Source organism: Gekko japonicus, unplaced genomic scaffold (genome assembly GCF_001447785.1).
Source record: "Gekko japonicus isolate JY-2015 unplaced genomic scaffold, Gekko_japonicus_V1.1 scaffold350, whole genome shotgun sequence".
NCBI lineage: Eukaryota > Metazoa > Chordata > Lepidosauria > Squamata > Gekkonidae > Gekko > Gekko japonicus.
In genome coordinates, this window is record NW_015160845.1 from 298,606 (window position 1) to 314,259 (window position 15,654).

General features: G+C 46.4%; 1 protein-coding gene across 1 annotated transcript in view; it reads left to right on the top strand.

Moving 5' to 3' along the window:
* SLC4A4 (solute carrier family 4 (sodium bicarbonate cotransporter), member 4) overlaps window positions 1–15,654 on the top strand; it is a 298,401-nt gene that overhangs the window by 150,405 nt on the left and 132,342 nt on the right. Inside the window, exons 4-5 of the mRNA XM_015419998.1 lie at window positions 10,402–10,562; window positions 14,646–14,825. Coding sequence (XP_015275484.1) covers window positions 10,402–10,562; window positions 14,646–14,825 — 341 coding nt within the window. The remainder of the gene's footprint in view (window positions 1–10,401; window positions 10,563–14,645; window positions 14,826–15,654) is intronic.

Consider the following 15,654-nt stretch of genomic DNA (forward strand, 5'->3'; position numbering starts at 1 on the left):
CCTCCTCCTCCTCCTCTTCTTCTTCTTCTTCTTCTTCTTCTTCTTCTTCTTCTTCTTCTTCTTCTTCTTCTTCTTCTTCTTCTTCTTCTTCTTCTTCTCTTATGTTCTTATCTGAAGAAGTGAGCCTGCACGCAAAAGCTGATACCCAGAATTAAACTTTGTTAGTCTTAAAGGCACCACTGTGCTCAAACTTTGTTCTGCCACTTCTTCCCACCCGATCACCAAAAGTCTTGCTGGTCTCTTAAGGGCTTCTGGTCTCGTCTCTGATTGTTCTACTCTAGAACAACACAGCTGCCCTCTGAAATGACACTTAATCAAGATGCCCATCAGTTTAATCAATTCACTAATAATTAAACTAGGTTTGAGGTTTTCCTTGGACATGACAGTCACATGTCCCTCTCCGATCTAGACTTTGAGAAAGAAAAAAAAGCACGGCTGGGTCATTCCTTGGACAGAAGAGTGCTGAGCCAGTGTTTTCTAGGGACTGTCTTCTCCCTCTTTCCCCAGAGCTTTTAAATATTAGCTTTCCAGTTTTTCTTCCACCAGAGCTGCGGTAATCTACTTTCCCAGCTTCTGTTTTATGTGCCTTTTTATTGTGTTTGGCTGGATTAATCTCCTGCCTGTATCACTTTGCCCTCGTCATTTCCACCCACCACCATTGGTGGAGTAATCTTTGGGATTCCACAGATGTTTTCTGCAGCCAACATGTGAAGTGTGGATATAGCTCTCACAAATCTACGTGCCACTTCCAAGTCTATCTGCACAAGTCTTGGGAAACCGGTTTCAGGCAGATTTCCCAGATGCGCGTACACAAAGGTATAAAGATGCGTGCACATTTGGGTGTATGAGGTCCATGTTTTTCTGCACAGAGTACCAGTCTTGGGAAACCGGTTTCAGGCAGACTTCCCAGATGCGCGTACACAAAGGGATAAAGATGCGTGCACATTTGGGTGTATGAGGTCCATGTTTTTCTGCACAGAGTACCAGTCTTGGGAAACCGGTTTCAGGCAGATTTCCCAGATGCGCGTACCCAAAGGTATAAAGATGTGTGCACATTTGGGTCTATGAGGTCCATGTTTTTCTGCACAGAGTACCAGAATGATGCCACTGTTTCCGGCAGCAGCCGTGAGATACGGCGTTGCCGGTAGTGGGTGAGCCAGCAGATGGCTGCCTGATGACCACAGTTGGTGCACGGGGACATATGGAAAGAGACGGCCCTCTATATGTTGCTGGTATACATTCTTCAGGTGCATTTTAGTGATTTATTTATTTATTAGTTTGATTTATATCCCGCCCTCCCAGAGGCTCAGGGCGGCTCACATGCGGCAAAGCCGAGTGCAAAATACAATACAGTATATAATAAATAGGACATTTAAAATCACAATAAAACCTTCCAATAATACGGTGCTATACCTATATTAATCATCCAAGATGGGACAACCCCCCCCCCCCAGGTTTGGTGGCCAGCTGTCTCAGTAGCGTGGTCTCCCACTACACTGTCTCAAACTTCTGCGAGGGCCCGCTTGCCCCCGTTCTTATAGGGCAGCCGATGACTTGCCACCTCGGTGGTAGAATAGTGGTGGCGGCGGCTCCTACTCGAACGCCTGGCAAAAGAGCTCCGTCTTGCAGGCCCTGCGGAACTGCATAAGGTCCCGCAGGGCCCAGATCTCCTCTGGGAGCTCATTCCACCAGGTAGGAGCCGCCACCGAAAATGCCATGGCCCTAGTAGAGGCAAACTTAATCTCTCGGGGACCTGGCACTCCCAGGAGATGGAGCTTCCCTCTTGAGGGAACATACGGGAAGAGACGGTGATGAGTTATCCCTTGATGTGTTTTGGGGGGAAGGGGCCATACGTGCAAGTAAAAATCGTAGGACTTTGTGTGGTATTTAGAGATTAACAATGGTAAACCTCCCAGTATCTGGAAGGCACGACAGCGAGATGGTACCTCCATGTTCAGAGGCAGTTTGCTTCTGATACCCGGATGCTCGGCTTAAACAGGGGGCAGTCATCAGCGTCACGCCCTGTTTCCAAAGCCGTCAGGAGCAGAACACTGGACTGGGTGAGCCTTTGATCTCACCCAGCATGGCTTAAGTAAAATCTGGAAATGCCTTAAAGAGTCCACTCTGAATCCCGAAGATTCCAGCAAGACCGATTTCCTGCTGCTGAGAATTCCACCCCTAATCCAGTGGCAGGAGTGAATCGGAGCTCAGCACACATGCTGTTGTGTAACAGAGCTCTGAACTGAATTTCAACTTTGAGTCTCTTTGGACAAATAACTTAATCTCCCAGGAGTGGATGCATTCCCGGGACAGCATCTTCTTTGCATTTTTGTGCTGCAGATGGTATAGAAAAGGCAGCAAGGTCTCTTCCTAGCAAACATTTAGTATGTACCTGCTTCTCCGTGTGAGCTGCGCCCCCCCCCCCCGGGCGGGAGAAACACTTTAGGGGGTGTCAAACATGCAGCCCGGGGGCCGGATCAGGCCCCCGGAGGGCTTCCATCAGGCCCACAGAGGAACTGCTTCCAGTTCTGCTGCATCATTGCTTGCTTCGCCAGACTCTCTTAATCACTCAGACATTTCATGTTTTAACCTGGGTCCTAGACTCAGAACTCTGTGCATGAGATTTCCGTGGTGAATGCCAATAAATCAAAAGTAGATTTTAAGCTAATGTTTTAAGCATGTTTTTATTTCAAGTAAAAAAAACCTTTTTGTTTGTGTCCCTTATAAAGTTTCTATCTCTGCCACCTGGCATTACATTATGACACACATGTTTGTGAGTAACTTCAAAACGCATAGGAACAAAGGAAAGTCCAATTTGGAAGATTCGTGATCATGTGGATGAACAGCTGAGGTCTTATGTATGAAAAAGACACCTCGAAACGAATGTTAACTCCGGGGGAGTTTGTCCAGTTTCATCTGCTGACGTCTTCATTTCATCTTGTGACGTCCTTATTTTCTGTAAAACATAAGTGTACAATGGATTAGATTCAATATTGTTGCATTAATACAAATTAGAATTTGTATTATTTGCAGTAGTTCTATTGTGTTTGCCTAGAGCAAAGGTGTCAAACTCATTTGTTACAAGGGCTGGATCTGACATAAATGTCACTTTGTCGGGCTGGGCCATGTGTGCCATAAAACTTCCATTATCTTGTAAAAATCTCAGAATAAACGATTAAAATTATATTTAAACTATATTTTAAGAATCATTAAAACATTATAAGAGAAAACAGAATCAAGTCAAATTTCATCCACCCCTTTCCATGTAGACCTGTTCTCTGGAGAACAGGTCTACCCACCCCTTTCTACTATATTGGTAGATGTGGCCTCCGGAGAACAGGTCTACCTACCCCAGTCCACTACATTGGTAGACCTGGCCTTGGACCATTGCCTTGTGCCGAGCCTTAGAAAACATACCAGCTCATGGACGGAGGACTCTTGCAGTCTACTTCTTTTTAGTGAAATATTACAACCAGCATTACAGGTCGAGTATAACCAAGGAGGAACCATCGCTGTCAGAATGTTGCCTAACCTAGCAAACAGGAAGTTGCTTAAAAGTTATCGACATGACCAAATTGCTTATTTATTCAAATATTTATATCTCACTTTCCCCTGTGACTCAAGGCAGTTTACAAATCATACTGTAAAGTACAATAGGGTTGTGCAAAAAAATCATTTCCCCCTGGCTCCATTGTAGCCTACGGAGACCATTATAGTTAGTAGGCTGCATAGGCTATAATGGAGAATCAATCTGGAGATCTCTGGAGGGGGTTGTTTTTTTAGGCAGAGGTACCAAATTTGCAGCATATCTGCCGGTGCCTCTCCTCAAAAATCCCCCCAAGTTTAAAAAAGATTGGACCAGGGGGTCCAATTCTATGAGCCCCAGAAGGAGGTGCCCACATCCTCCATTGTTTCCAATGGAGGGGGAAAAACCTTTGTGTGTAGAAGCAGAAACCACTGAACTGGCCTCTAAAATTTTGCTCTCTAGTGCCCCCTAGTGCAGCTTAGATGGAACTATGCATGGGATGTGGTGCATGGGGGCATAACTGGAAAGGAGAATCTGTAGAAACTGTGGGGCAGTTCACGCAAGGTGACGTTTGGATCCAGCTCCCTTTCATCTGGAGATGACCAGGGGGAATGGGAATTGTTGACCCCTATTTGGTCCAGGGGATGTGGAATGATGTCGTATAGCCTGATCTTGTCAGGTCTCAGAACCTGAGCGGGGTCAGTGCTTGGATGGGAGAGCACCTAGCCGGACTTTGCAGAGGAAGTCCCTGGCAAACCACCTCTGCTTAATCACTTTCCTTAAAAACTCTATGGGGTCACCATGTCAGCTGCAACTTGACAGCACTTTACACACATGCATTTGGTCCAGTGTTGCACATTGTGAATAGGTTGGAGTTTAACTTCCAAACGGAGAAGTTTATATTTTTCTCCGGTTTCTTCACATGAAACCACTGCCGGCGAGGAGATTGTATCATTATCCATTAACACAAACGTTTTCATGTAACGCTGCACAGATCTGTTCTGTCTGCTCCAACTCGAGTCTAGCGTTTCAGGAGTCGTCAGCCGCAACTTTGGGGTGGGTAGGTTTCTCATCTGGGTAATATACAGGAAGCTTTCCATGATATAAGTAGCGGATGGAGTCCGTGCGACAGTTCCCACTGGAAAAAAAAGTGATAATGACCCTTCAATTGCACCGAAGCTTGCACAATTCAAGAGGAAAGTCATTTGGAGACCTTCCTCTTGTTACTTTGGTTCTAATTGCAGTTAACTCGGCTTAGACTCATAGAATCATAGCATGTTAGAGTTGGAAGGGACCTTGCATGTCATCTAGTCCAATCCCCTGCACTCTGCAGGAGCATAGCCAAAAGATAGCCCTACAACATACCTAAAAGATGGTCATCCAGCCTCCGCTTGAAAACATCCAGCAAAGGAGCATTCACCACCTCCCGAGGCAGTCTGTTCCACTGCTCAACCACTCTGACAGTTAGGAAGTTTCTCCCGGTATTTAGCAGGTAGCGACTCCCTTGTAATTTCCACCCATTAGACTTAGTTAGGTGCTGCTGATGGGAGAAGGGGTGATGCCATAGCTGGAAAACCTTCTGCTCTCTTGCAATTTTATGCAAGAGAGATTGCACATTTTCAAACAAGGACAAAACAAGATGCCGGAAAGCTTCTCACTGCTTCCTTTGAATGTGGTTTTAGTTTTTCCAGGGCAAAAGCAGTCACAAGTATTTCCCAAGGGTTGGGGTAACCCGCTTTTCTCACTGGAAGCCAAAGTGGATTACAAAATATAATAACATTTCAATCAGACAGCAAAGTGCTCCAATAGACAGTGCAGTAGGAATAGGGTCACAGAACTAGAGCAAACAGAAAAATCTGGCTAAGATATGATGCCATAAAGTAGAAATGGAAAGGTAGATGATCGAGGTTTATAAGATGATGCGTGGGATAGGGCAGGTTGAGAAAGAAGTACTTTTCTCCCTTTCTCACGAGACAAGAACTCGTGGGCACTCCATGACATTGCTGAGCGGTCGGGTTAGAACAGATAAAAGGAAGTCCTTCTTCACGCAAAGAGTGATTAACACATTGAATCCACTGCCACAGGAGGTGGTGGTGGCTACAAGCATGGACGGCTTCAAGAGAGAATTGGATAAACAGATGGAGCTGAGGTCCATCAGTGGCTATGAGCCACAAGGTAGGAACTCTTGGTCTGGGGCAAGGGATGCTCTGTATTCTTGGTGCTTGGGGGGGGGGGCAAGATCGCCCATGTTGAGTGTTATATCAATAGGACCATGTGGGTGCAGGCTGCAAATGTGCCCATCTGAATTTTTTGAGCCCACTAGAATCCATTAGCAGTGAATCTATTAGGACAAATGCATTTATTAAGGCTCTCTAGCCCAGTCTTATCCAAACTGGGAAGCTAAGCAGGGTCAGTTCTTGTTAGAACTGGGACGGGAGACCACCTTGGAAGACAGAGGTTGCTGTGCAGAGGAAGGCAATGGCAGACCACCTCTGAATATCTCTGACCTTCAAACCCCCTGTGGTCGCCATGAGCCGGTTGCAACTTGACAGCATGCAAGTTACCATTATTAATGTATGTTTGAAGACAACGACATGCAAAGTAGTGAATCGTTGCCAGGGATTCGAAAGCAGTTTTCTGGAACTAAAGAAAGAAATGACAAAGGTTAACAAAATCTTTAGCCTTGTTAACAAGAGCGAGCGTGGCAAAAGATTAACCGTGGCATGCGTTAAGGTTTGTGCTTGGGATTGCTCCTAGTCGAAAGCCTCTTTTTTTTTACTTGTTTATTTATGGATTTTCTATTACATCAATCAAAACTGAACAAACAAAAGTGTTCCACTTTTTACAAATAATATGTTGGAGTATATATTATACATTTCCCCCCATCCATTTATTTACTTTATTCCACCTTTTCATAAAAACATTATCATCTCTCCCTGCTAGCGTCAAATTAAGTCTGTCCATTTCTACTACTTCTAGGATTTTTTCAATTATCTCTTCTTTTTTAGGTATTACATTCGCTTTCCATTTTTCTGCTACTAGGATTCTAGCTACCGTGAGAATATAAAGTATAACCTCGCGATCATCCCTTTTAATTCCTTCTGGTATCATATTTAGGAGAAACACTTCTGGCGTATTCTGGACTTTTTAAACATTTTTCCATTTTCTGCAGGCTGTGGAAGGTCAGTAGTTCAGCAGTTCGAGACCTGGGTGCCGCAAGACGGAGTGAGCTCCCGTCTCTAGTTCCAGCTCCTGCCAACCTAGCAGTTCGAAAGCAAGAAATTGCAAGTAGATAAATAGGTACCACTTCAGTGGGAAGGTAACAGCGTTCCGTGCACCTTGGTGTTTAGTCATGCCGGCCACATGACCACGGAAACGTCTTCGGACAGCGCTGGCTCTTCGGCTTTGAAACGGAGATGAGCACCGCAACCCTAGAGTCAGACTCGACTGGCTTCCGAGCAAGGGAACCTTTACCTTTTTACTTATTTTTTCACATCTCCACCATATATGGTAAAATGTTCCTATATTCTTTTCACATCTCCAGCATGTTCCCGAAACATCTTTATAGCATTTAGCTAATTTGTCTGGTGTCCAGTGCCATCTATAGAACATTCCTAGTCAAAAGCCTCTTGATGTTTCTCTAGCAATGATGATAAAGCTTTAACAACACGAAGACTAACGTTTCTGTCCATAAGGGAAATGCAAGGACTGGATACGCGCCGTTTCAAGATGGTAGCCTTGTTGGCCTGCAGCGGGAGAGCTAAATTCAAGTCCAGAAAGACCTTAAAAAGGTAAAGGTCAAAGGTTCCCTTGCTCGAAAGCCAGTCGAAGGAGTGCCAGGCTGCAGCTCCTGCAGAGGCAATGGGAGGAGCTGTGAACCATGGCAGACTCGACTCCCAGTGAAGGGAGGACTTGTTCAAAAACACTCAGTGCCCCTGGTTCAACCCGGCACCAACTTTGCTCACTCAGACCTGCTCCTGCGTGTGTGTAGCAGCCGCTCCTTGTCCTTGCAACCTTGAATTGAGTTCCTGGCTCTTGACTTCCGGCTCTGTGACTGACCTTGATTCCGGACTGTGTTTACAAGCTTCCAGTGTGTGGTTTCTGTGGCAGCCAACCAAGACAGCACAGTTAGGTATCTATAACCGAGCCAGTAGAAAAGAGCAAGAGTCCAGTAGCACCTTAAAGACAACAAAATTTGTGGAAGGGTGTGAGTCACGAAAGCTCATACCCTGCCACAAATTTTGTTAATATATAAGGTCCTGCTGGACTCTGGCTCTTTTCTGCCGCTACAGACAGACTAACACGGCTGCCCATCTTGATCCATCTGAAGAAGTGAGCAGTGACTCACAAAAGCTCATCCCTTGCCACTAGGGTGGCCAAGTACCTACCACGAATCGGTGGGGGACACATAGTTCTTGGCAGGAACATTCCCGCGCAGAAAACACCAGCTTCCCACTATGCTGTTGCCCAGACGTGACGCCAGCACACTGGGCACATAGCCGGGCGATGCTCTGGCAATGGGGCTGAAAACCTGATGGTACCATTGAGTTTTCAGCCCCATTGCCAGAGCGTCGCCCGGCTACGTGCCCAGCATGCTGGCGTCACGTCTGGGCGACAGCATAGAGGGCACAGGTGTGTTACACGCGGGAATGTTCCGGTCAGAAACCATGCGTCCCCCGCCGATTCGCGGTAGGTACTTGGCAACCCTACTCGCCACAGATTTTGTTAGTCTTGAAGGTGCTACTGGAGTCCTGCTCTTTTCTGCTGCTACAGACAGACTAATACGGCTACCCATCTTGATCTGTAATGGAGCCTGTGTGGTGGAATGGTTAGAGAGTGTAGTGCTAAGATCCGAGAGACCCAACTCTGAATCGCCAGTTTGCCATGGAAGTTCACTCAGTAACCTTGGGCCACTTTTAGAGGATAGTTGCATTGGTCTGTGGTAGAACTCCTAGGCAGGAGTGCAGTGGCACCTTAGAGAGCAACCAGATCTTCAGGGTATAAGCTTTCGAGAGTCAAAGCTCCCTTTGTCGAATACCTGATGAAAGAAGAGAAGAGATTGGATTTATACCTCACCCTTCACTACCCAGAGAAGTCTCAGAGCAGCTTACAATCTCCTTTCCCTTCCCTTCCCCACAACAGACACCCTGTGAGGTAGGTGGGGCTGAGAGAACTCTGACAGAGACTGCTCTTTTTCAAGAACAGCTGTGCCAGAATTATGGCATGCCCAAGGTCATCCAGCCAGGTGCAAGTGGAGGAGTGGGGAATCAAATGTGGTTCTCCCAGATTAGAGTCTGCGCTCCTAACCACTACACCAAACTGGCTTTGACTCTCGAGAGCCCATACCCTGAAGAACTTGTTGGTGTAGTGGTTAAGTGCACGGACTCTAATCTGGGAGAACCACATTTGATTCCCCACTCCTCCACTTGCACCTGGCTGGATGACCTTGGGCATGCCATAATTCTGGCACAGCTGTTCTTGAAAAAGAGCAGTCTCTGTCAGAGTTCTCTCAGCCCCACCTACCTCACAGGGTGTCTGTTGTGGGGAGGGGAAGGGAAAGGAGTTTATTAGCCGCTCTGAGACACCTTCAGGTAGTGAGGTGCGGGGTATAAATCCAATCTACTCTTCTGCTGGGCTTCTATCTAGCTAAGCTTGGGCCATTCCCTCTCCTTGACCGTATCCTACCTCACCGGATTATGATGACGATGCAATGGAAGAGGTGAGAATGGCGTAAGCTGCTCTGAGTCCCCATCGGGGAGAAATGTGTCATCAACCAGTGTTCCCTCTAAACTGGGCAGGTGAGCGGCCGCTCATTAACACCGGAAGCCCCGCTCAGCAGCAGTCTGGAGCCACGAAGGGCCTTACACTGCCCATTACCCATTTACGCTTAGGACAGTTATATTTTGCTCAGGATGTGAACTGCTGCGCTCAGTGGGGGAGGGAGATTAGAGGGAACATGGTAACATACCTAAATCGATATATTTTTTAAACAAAATTATTTTATTTATTTATTTATTTTGGCTCATATTCCACCCTCCCCACAAACGGGCTCAGAGTAGATGACAACAGGAGTCTTTCACGATAAGAATCAAAACTCTTCATAATAAATCTTCCACAGTAAATAATTAAAACAGATTAAAACAAAGCCATAAGCAAGACAGATGGGACAGCAGTTTGTTATGGTAGTTGTAACACTGGCGCCGCTAGGCCGTAGACCTAGGGCTGCCAAGCCGTGGCGGGGGATCCGTATGTCTTCACAGGATCCCTGTCGCGGGGGACAGCGATACGCGTTGCACCGCCGTCGCCAGGATGTGACGCTATGGGTCGCTCTGGCAATGGGACTCCAAACAGCCCCGTTGCCAGAGCGACGCGTAGCGTCACATCCTGGCGACGGCGGTGCAACGCGTATCGCTGTCCCCCGCGACAGGGATCCTGTGAAGACATACGGATCCCCCGCCGCGGCTTAGCAGCCCTACGTAGACAAGACTATGGTTCTTCACCTGATGGGCCGTTTGAAGACGGAAGGTTCAGAAGGGGGAGGCCAATAGATGGAATAAATTAAACTTTAAGTTTTCAAGAGATTCTGGTTGTGCCGGAAGTGACATCATGACGTCACGGGTGATTGCCCCTCCCCTTCTTTTCCCATCACCCAACTGAGTCGCCGTGAGAAGGGCCAGAGAGAGGCAGAAGGTCTCTGTCTGAAGCAGGAGACCTGGCAGCATCCTCTGGGGCACCAAGAGGAATTCTCTGCAGATGCGACATGTTTTCCTGGAACTCCAAAAGCCTCCCTGCCAACTAGAAATGCTGCGCCGAAAAGCTGTACTTTTTGTACGAGTATCCGTCGTTGCTTATATTCTCCTCTCTGTGTCTTGCAGGTGGATAAAGTTTGAAGAAAAAGTGGAACAGGGAGGAGAGAGGTGGAGCAAACCTCACGTCGCCACGTTATCCCTGCACAGCTTGTTTGAGCTGAGGACGTGTATGGAGAAAGGGTCGATCCTGTTGGACATGGAGGCCTCATCGCTACCTCAGGTAGTAGGTAAGCGCCCTCGAAGGCAGCCCTTTTGGGAAACAGCGGATCACTTTGACAAGAACCGCCAGATGGAATGTTAGAGTCTGCAGCGGCAGGCTGGGCTCCAAGTCTCTACTCCTCTTTCCACACCTTAGGTGCCATTGGCAAGCATTTTGGGCATCCTGTTACATTTTTGCGGGACACTCCGGCAAGGCAAAGGGCACAGTGTAATACTTAAGAACATAAGAGACGCCAGTGTTGGATCAGGCCAAAGGCCCATCTAGTCCAACACTCTGTCACACAGTGGCCAAAAATACCAGGTGCCATCAGGAGGTTCAGCAATGGGGCCAGGACATAAGAAGCCCTCCCACTGTTGGCCCCCCCAAGCACCAAGAAGACAGAGCATCACTTGCCCCAGAGCCCCTATCTATACCTTGTGGCTAATAGCGACTGATGGATCTCTGCTCCATATGCCTATCTAATTCCCTTTTGAAGCCGTCCATGCTTGTAGCCACCGCCACTTCCTGTGGTAGTGAATTCCATGTGTTAATCACTCTTTGGGTGAAGAAGTACTTCCTTTTATCCGTTCTAACCTGACCGCTCAGCAATTTCATGGAGTGCCCACGAGTTCTTGTATTGTGAGAAAGGGAGAAAAGTACCTCTTTCTCTACCTGCTCTTTCCCATGCATAATCTTATAAACCTCAATCATGTCACCCCTCAGTCGTCGTTTCTCCAAGCTAAAGAGCCCTAAGCGCCTTAACCGTTCCTCATAGGGAAAGTGTTCCAACCCTTTTATCATTCGAGTTGCCCTTTTCTGCACTTTTCCCAAAGCTATAATATCCTTTTTAAAGTGTGGTGACCAGAACTGCACACAGTATTCCAAATGAGGTCTCACCATTGATTTATATAGGGGCATTATGATATTGGCTGATCTGTTTTCAATACCCTTCCTAATAATCCCCAGCATAGCATTGGCCGTCTTTATTGCAGTCACACACTGGCTCGACATTTTCAGTGAGTTATCTACTACAACTCCAAGATCTCTCTCTTGATCAGTCTCTGCCAGTTCAGACCCCATCAACGTGTATTTATAGTTAGGATTTTTGGCTCCAATGTGCATCACCTTGCACTTGGCCACATTGAACCCCATTTGCCATGTTGACGCCCACTCGCCCAAAATTGACAGATCCCTTTGGAGTGCCTCACAATCCTCACTGGTTTTCACCACCCTGAACAACTTTGTATCATCCGCAAATTTAGCCACTTCACTGCTTACTCCCAACTCCAAATCATTAATGAACAAGTTAAAAAGCAGTGGACCAAGTACTGATCCCTGTGGTACCCCACTGCTTACACCCCTCCACTGGGAGAACTGCCCATTTATACTCACTCTCTGTTTTCTATTAATTAGCCAGTTTTTGATCCATAAAAGGACTTGTCCTTTTATCCCATGATTTTTGAGCTTGCTTAGGAGCCTTTGATGAGGAACTTTATCAAAAGCTTTCTGGAAGTCAAGGTAAACAATATCTATTGGATCCCCCTTGTCCACATGTTTGTTCACCCCCTCAAAGAACACTAACAGGTTAGTGAGACAAGATCTTCCCTTACAGAAACCGTGCTGAGTCTGCCTCAATAGGTTTTGTTCATCTATGTGCCTACTAATTCTTTCCTTAATAATGGTTTCCACCAATTTACCCGGTATCGACGTCAGACTGACTGGCCTGTAATTTCCCGGATCTCCCCTGGAACCCTTTTTAAAGATGGGAGTGACAGTAGCTACCTTCCAATCCTCAGGAATGGAGGCAGATTTTAAGGAAAGATTACATATTTTTGTCAGGAGATCCACAAGTTCACATTTGAGTTCTTTCAGAACTCTCGGATATATACCATCCGGGCCTGGTGATTTATCAGTTTTTAAGTTGTCTATCAGTTTTAGGACCTCCTCTCTCGTCACCTCAATCTGACTCAGGTCTTCCAACACCCCTCCCGAAATCAGTGGTTCTGGAGTGGGCAAGCACCTCATCTTCCACAGTGAAGACAAAGGAAAAAATGCATTTAGCTTCTCAGCCATTTCCCTATCATCCTTCAGTACTCCTTTTACCCCTTGGTCATCCAAAGGCCCCACTGCCTCCCTGGCTGGTTTCCTGCTCCTAATGTATTTGAAAAAAGTTTTATTGTTGGTTTTGACGTTTTTTGCTATATGCTCCTCCTATTCCCTTTTTGCCTGCCTGACCACAGACTTGCATTTTATTTGCCATAGCCTGTGTTACGTTTTATCAGCCTCACTGTGACTAGCTTTCCACTGCTTAAAGGAATCCTTTTTACCTTTTACAGCTTCCCTTACTTTGTTTGTTAACCATGCAGGCTTTTTCCTATACCTGTTTGTGCCTTTCCTAACCTGTGGAATATATACACCAAACTAGCATAATGAGCTATGCTAATGAGCTCCTGCACCTCTTTTTCTACGAAATGACCCCTGATAGTTCCTATCTCTTTTCACACTGCTGAGTTAACAGGTCACTTTTCTAAAGTCCCATACTCGGATCGCTTAAGTAATTGTGAGACTGGAGCTGTGGAAACACTTGGCCATCTACTATTATTCTGTCATCAGTGGTCGATTCCAAGATCGATTTGGATCACTCCAGTTCTTACCAAACATCGATTACCTACTGATCTCTGGGTGGTCCCCTATCACCCAGTTTGGTGTAGTGGTTAAGTGCGCGGACTCTAATCTGGGAGAACCAGGTTTGATTCCCCACTCCTCCACTTGCACCTGGCTGGATGACCTTGGGCAAGCCGTAGTTCTGATAAGGGCTGTTCTTGAAAAAAGAGCAGTCTCTGTCAGAGCTCTCTCAGCCCCACCTACCTCACAGGGTGCCTATTGTGGGGAGGGGAAGGGAAAGGAGTTTGTAAGCCGCTCTGAGACACCTTTGGGTAGTGAAGGGCGGGGTATAAATCCAATCTTCTCCTCCTCCTCTTCTTCATCTGTTGGCAGATATTAATCCTGAAACCACTTATTTTGTTACAAAATTTTTTTAATGATAGTTTTATCCGTAAAGCGACAAAAATCTGGCTTGACCCAACTGTAACAGAATTTGGTATAAACTCAGTTCATATACTTTAAATGAATATTTAAATGAATTATAGTTTTACTAATGACTTCTGTTTTAACATTTTAGATCTTTTAGATGTGATTATTTTGACTGTAAGTTTTGATTGTAAAGTTCGTATTTTGAGGCTAACATTGTATATCCATGTTTGATAATTGAGCTTAAGACCTTTGGTCACAGAAGGTAATAAACGTAAGTAAGTAAGTAGCCCCTATCTGAACACGGCTGTCTTCAGCTTTGCTAATACACGGCGAAGAAGTACCCTGTCGTTGCAAAGAAAAATATAAAACATCTGTAAAAGTCAACGTGCCATTTAAAATACAGTTGTTTGAGCAGCAAAACACTGCAGGTGTGGTGGGCCAAACGAGAGAGTTGGGTTTGGATTCAGCTCGTGTTCCCAGCAGCCACAAAGCAGCTGCGGGGAATGAATTCTAAAAAAAATAAAGGAGAGCCCGAAGGAGCTCAGAGCGGAGCTGTGGGTGGAGGAAGAGCCCCTGCCTCCCCCCCCCCAAGCCATTTTGCTGTGTCATAACCATTCTGGGGGTGGATATTTCCTGATTTTCTTTATTTTGCTGCTTCATTTGCATGCAGAGTAGCAAAATGGAGGAAATAACACTCCCCCCCCCCCAGAACAGTTTTCACATGGGAAATGGCTCGGAGATGAGGTAGGGGCCCTTCCTCACCCCACGACACTGTTCTGAGTCTGTTTGGGTTCTCCTTTTTATTAAAAAAGAAGAAGTCGTTCCCTGCAGCTGCTGTGAGGCCGCCAGGAACACGAATCGAGTCTGAAAAACCTGGACCCCGCTCTTTAAAAACAGTAACGAACCCGGACTTAACTGTTTTAAAACAGTAATGTTTCGTTTGTCCCTGTGTGTATTGGGTGGAGTGGGAACTTTCTAACCCAGAAGCAACCTGGCGGCTCATCTTCTTATTCTTCATTTGTCCCCCCCCTTTCTCCTCTCCCCCCTCCCTCCCCCCAACCTTCCTTCCCACGTCCAGAGATGATTCTTGACAATCAGATCGAGACAGGGCTGCTGAAGCAAGACATGAAGGAGAAAGTCACCTACACACTGCTCAGGAAGCATCGGCATCAGACCAAAAAATCTAACCTACGCTCGCTGGCTGACATCGGGAAGACCGTCTCCAGTGCAAGTAGGATGTTTACCAACCCCGATAATGGTAATGCAGAGGCCAGTGGGCTGTGGCCTTCCTTTAGAGACCCACCGCAAAAAAACCACTAACCCCACCATCATCTCATGGCAACGCATCTAATCCCACGAGTAGAGTAGCAGACCATACTGACCGACGCATCAGTTATGGCTTCTGAAGGCTTCTAACGCTGTGGCGCATCGCTCTAACCATATCTCCACTGGACTAACGAGGGGGAAAGATATGGGAGTGTTTCGTGGTTGTTTGTCTTGTAACAGAGCACGTAGTGAATAGCGGGTCGGCAAGCTAAACTTTGAGTAAAGCATCTAGCGATATTCACATAATATGTCATTTGAAGTGTGAGGTCGAACCTATTGCAAACCTAGGAGGTGAGTGACCCACTTCAGAGTCTGGTCACACCAAGGAGAGGTTTTGAATGTTGGAGTGGATGAAATAAAAGATGGCCGACATGCCATATCTAATACTGATGTTCTTATGTTCTTATGTCTGGAGGGCTTTTGTTAGCACTAGGAGTATCAATGCGCTCGTTTGAAAGGGGCACATTGATTCTTTCTTCTGGCTCTGGTCAGAAGTTAGAAAGGGAAGCGTTGTTCTGTGTCAGAGCCTCAGGAATCAAATGGCCAAGTGCTGGCAACTGGAGGGAGTAGTTGAGGACGGGGACCAGCAGAATAGGTGTCAAGGCAATGCCGCAAAGTCACTTCCAGCACGAACCTGGAAATGACATCAGTGTGTCAGCATGACACTCTAGGATTCAACCAAAACTCTCTGGTTTTACCATAGAGTTTTGGTAGAATCCTAGAGCATCACATTGACATCACTTCTGGGTTTGTGCCAGAAA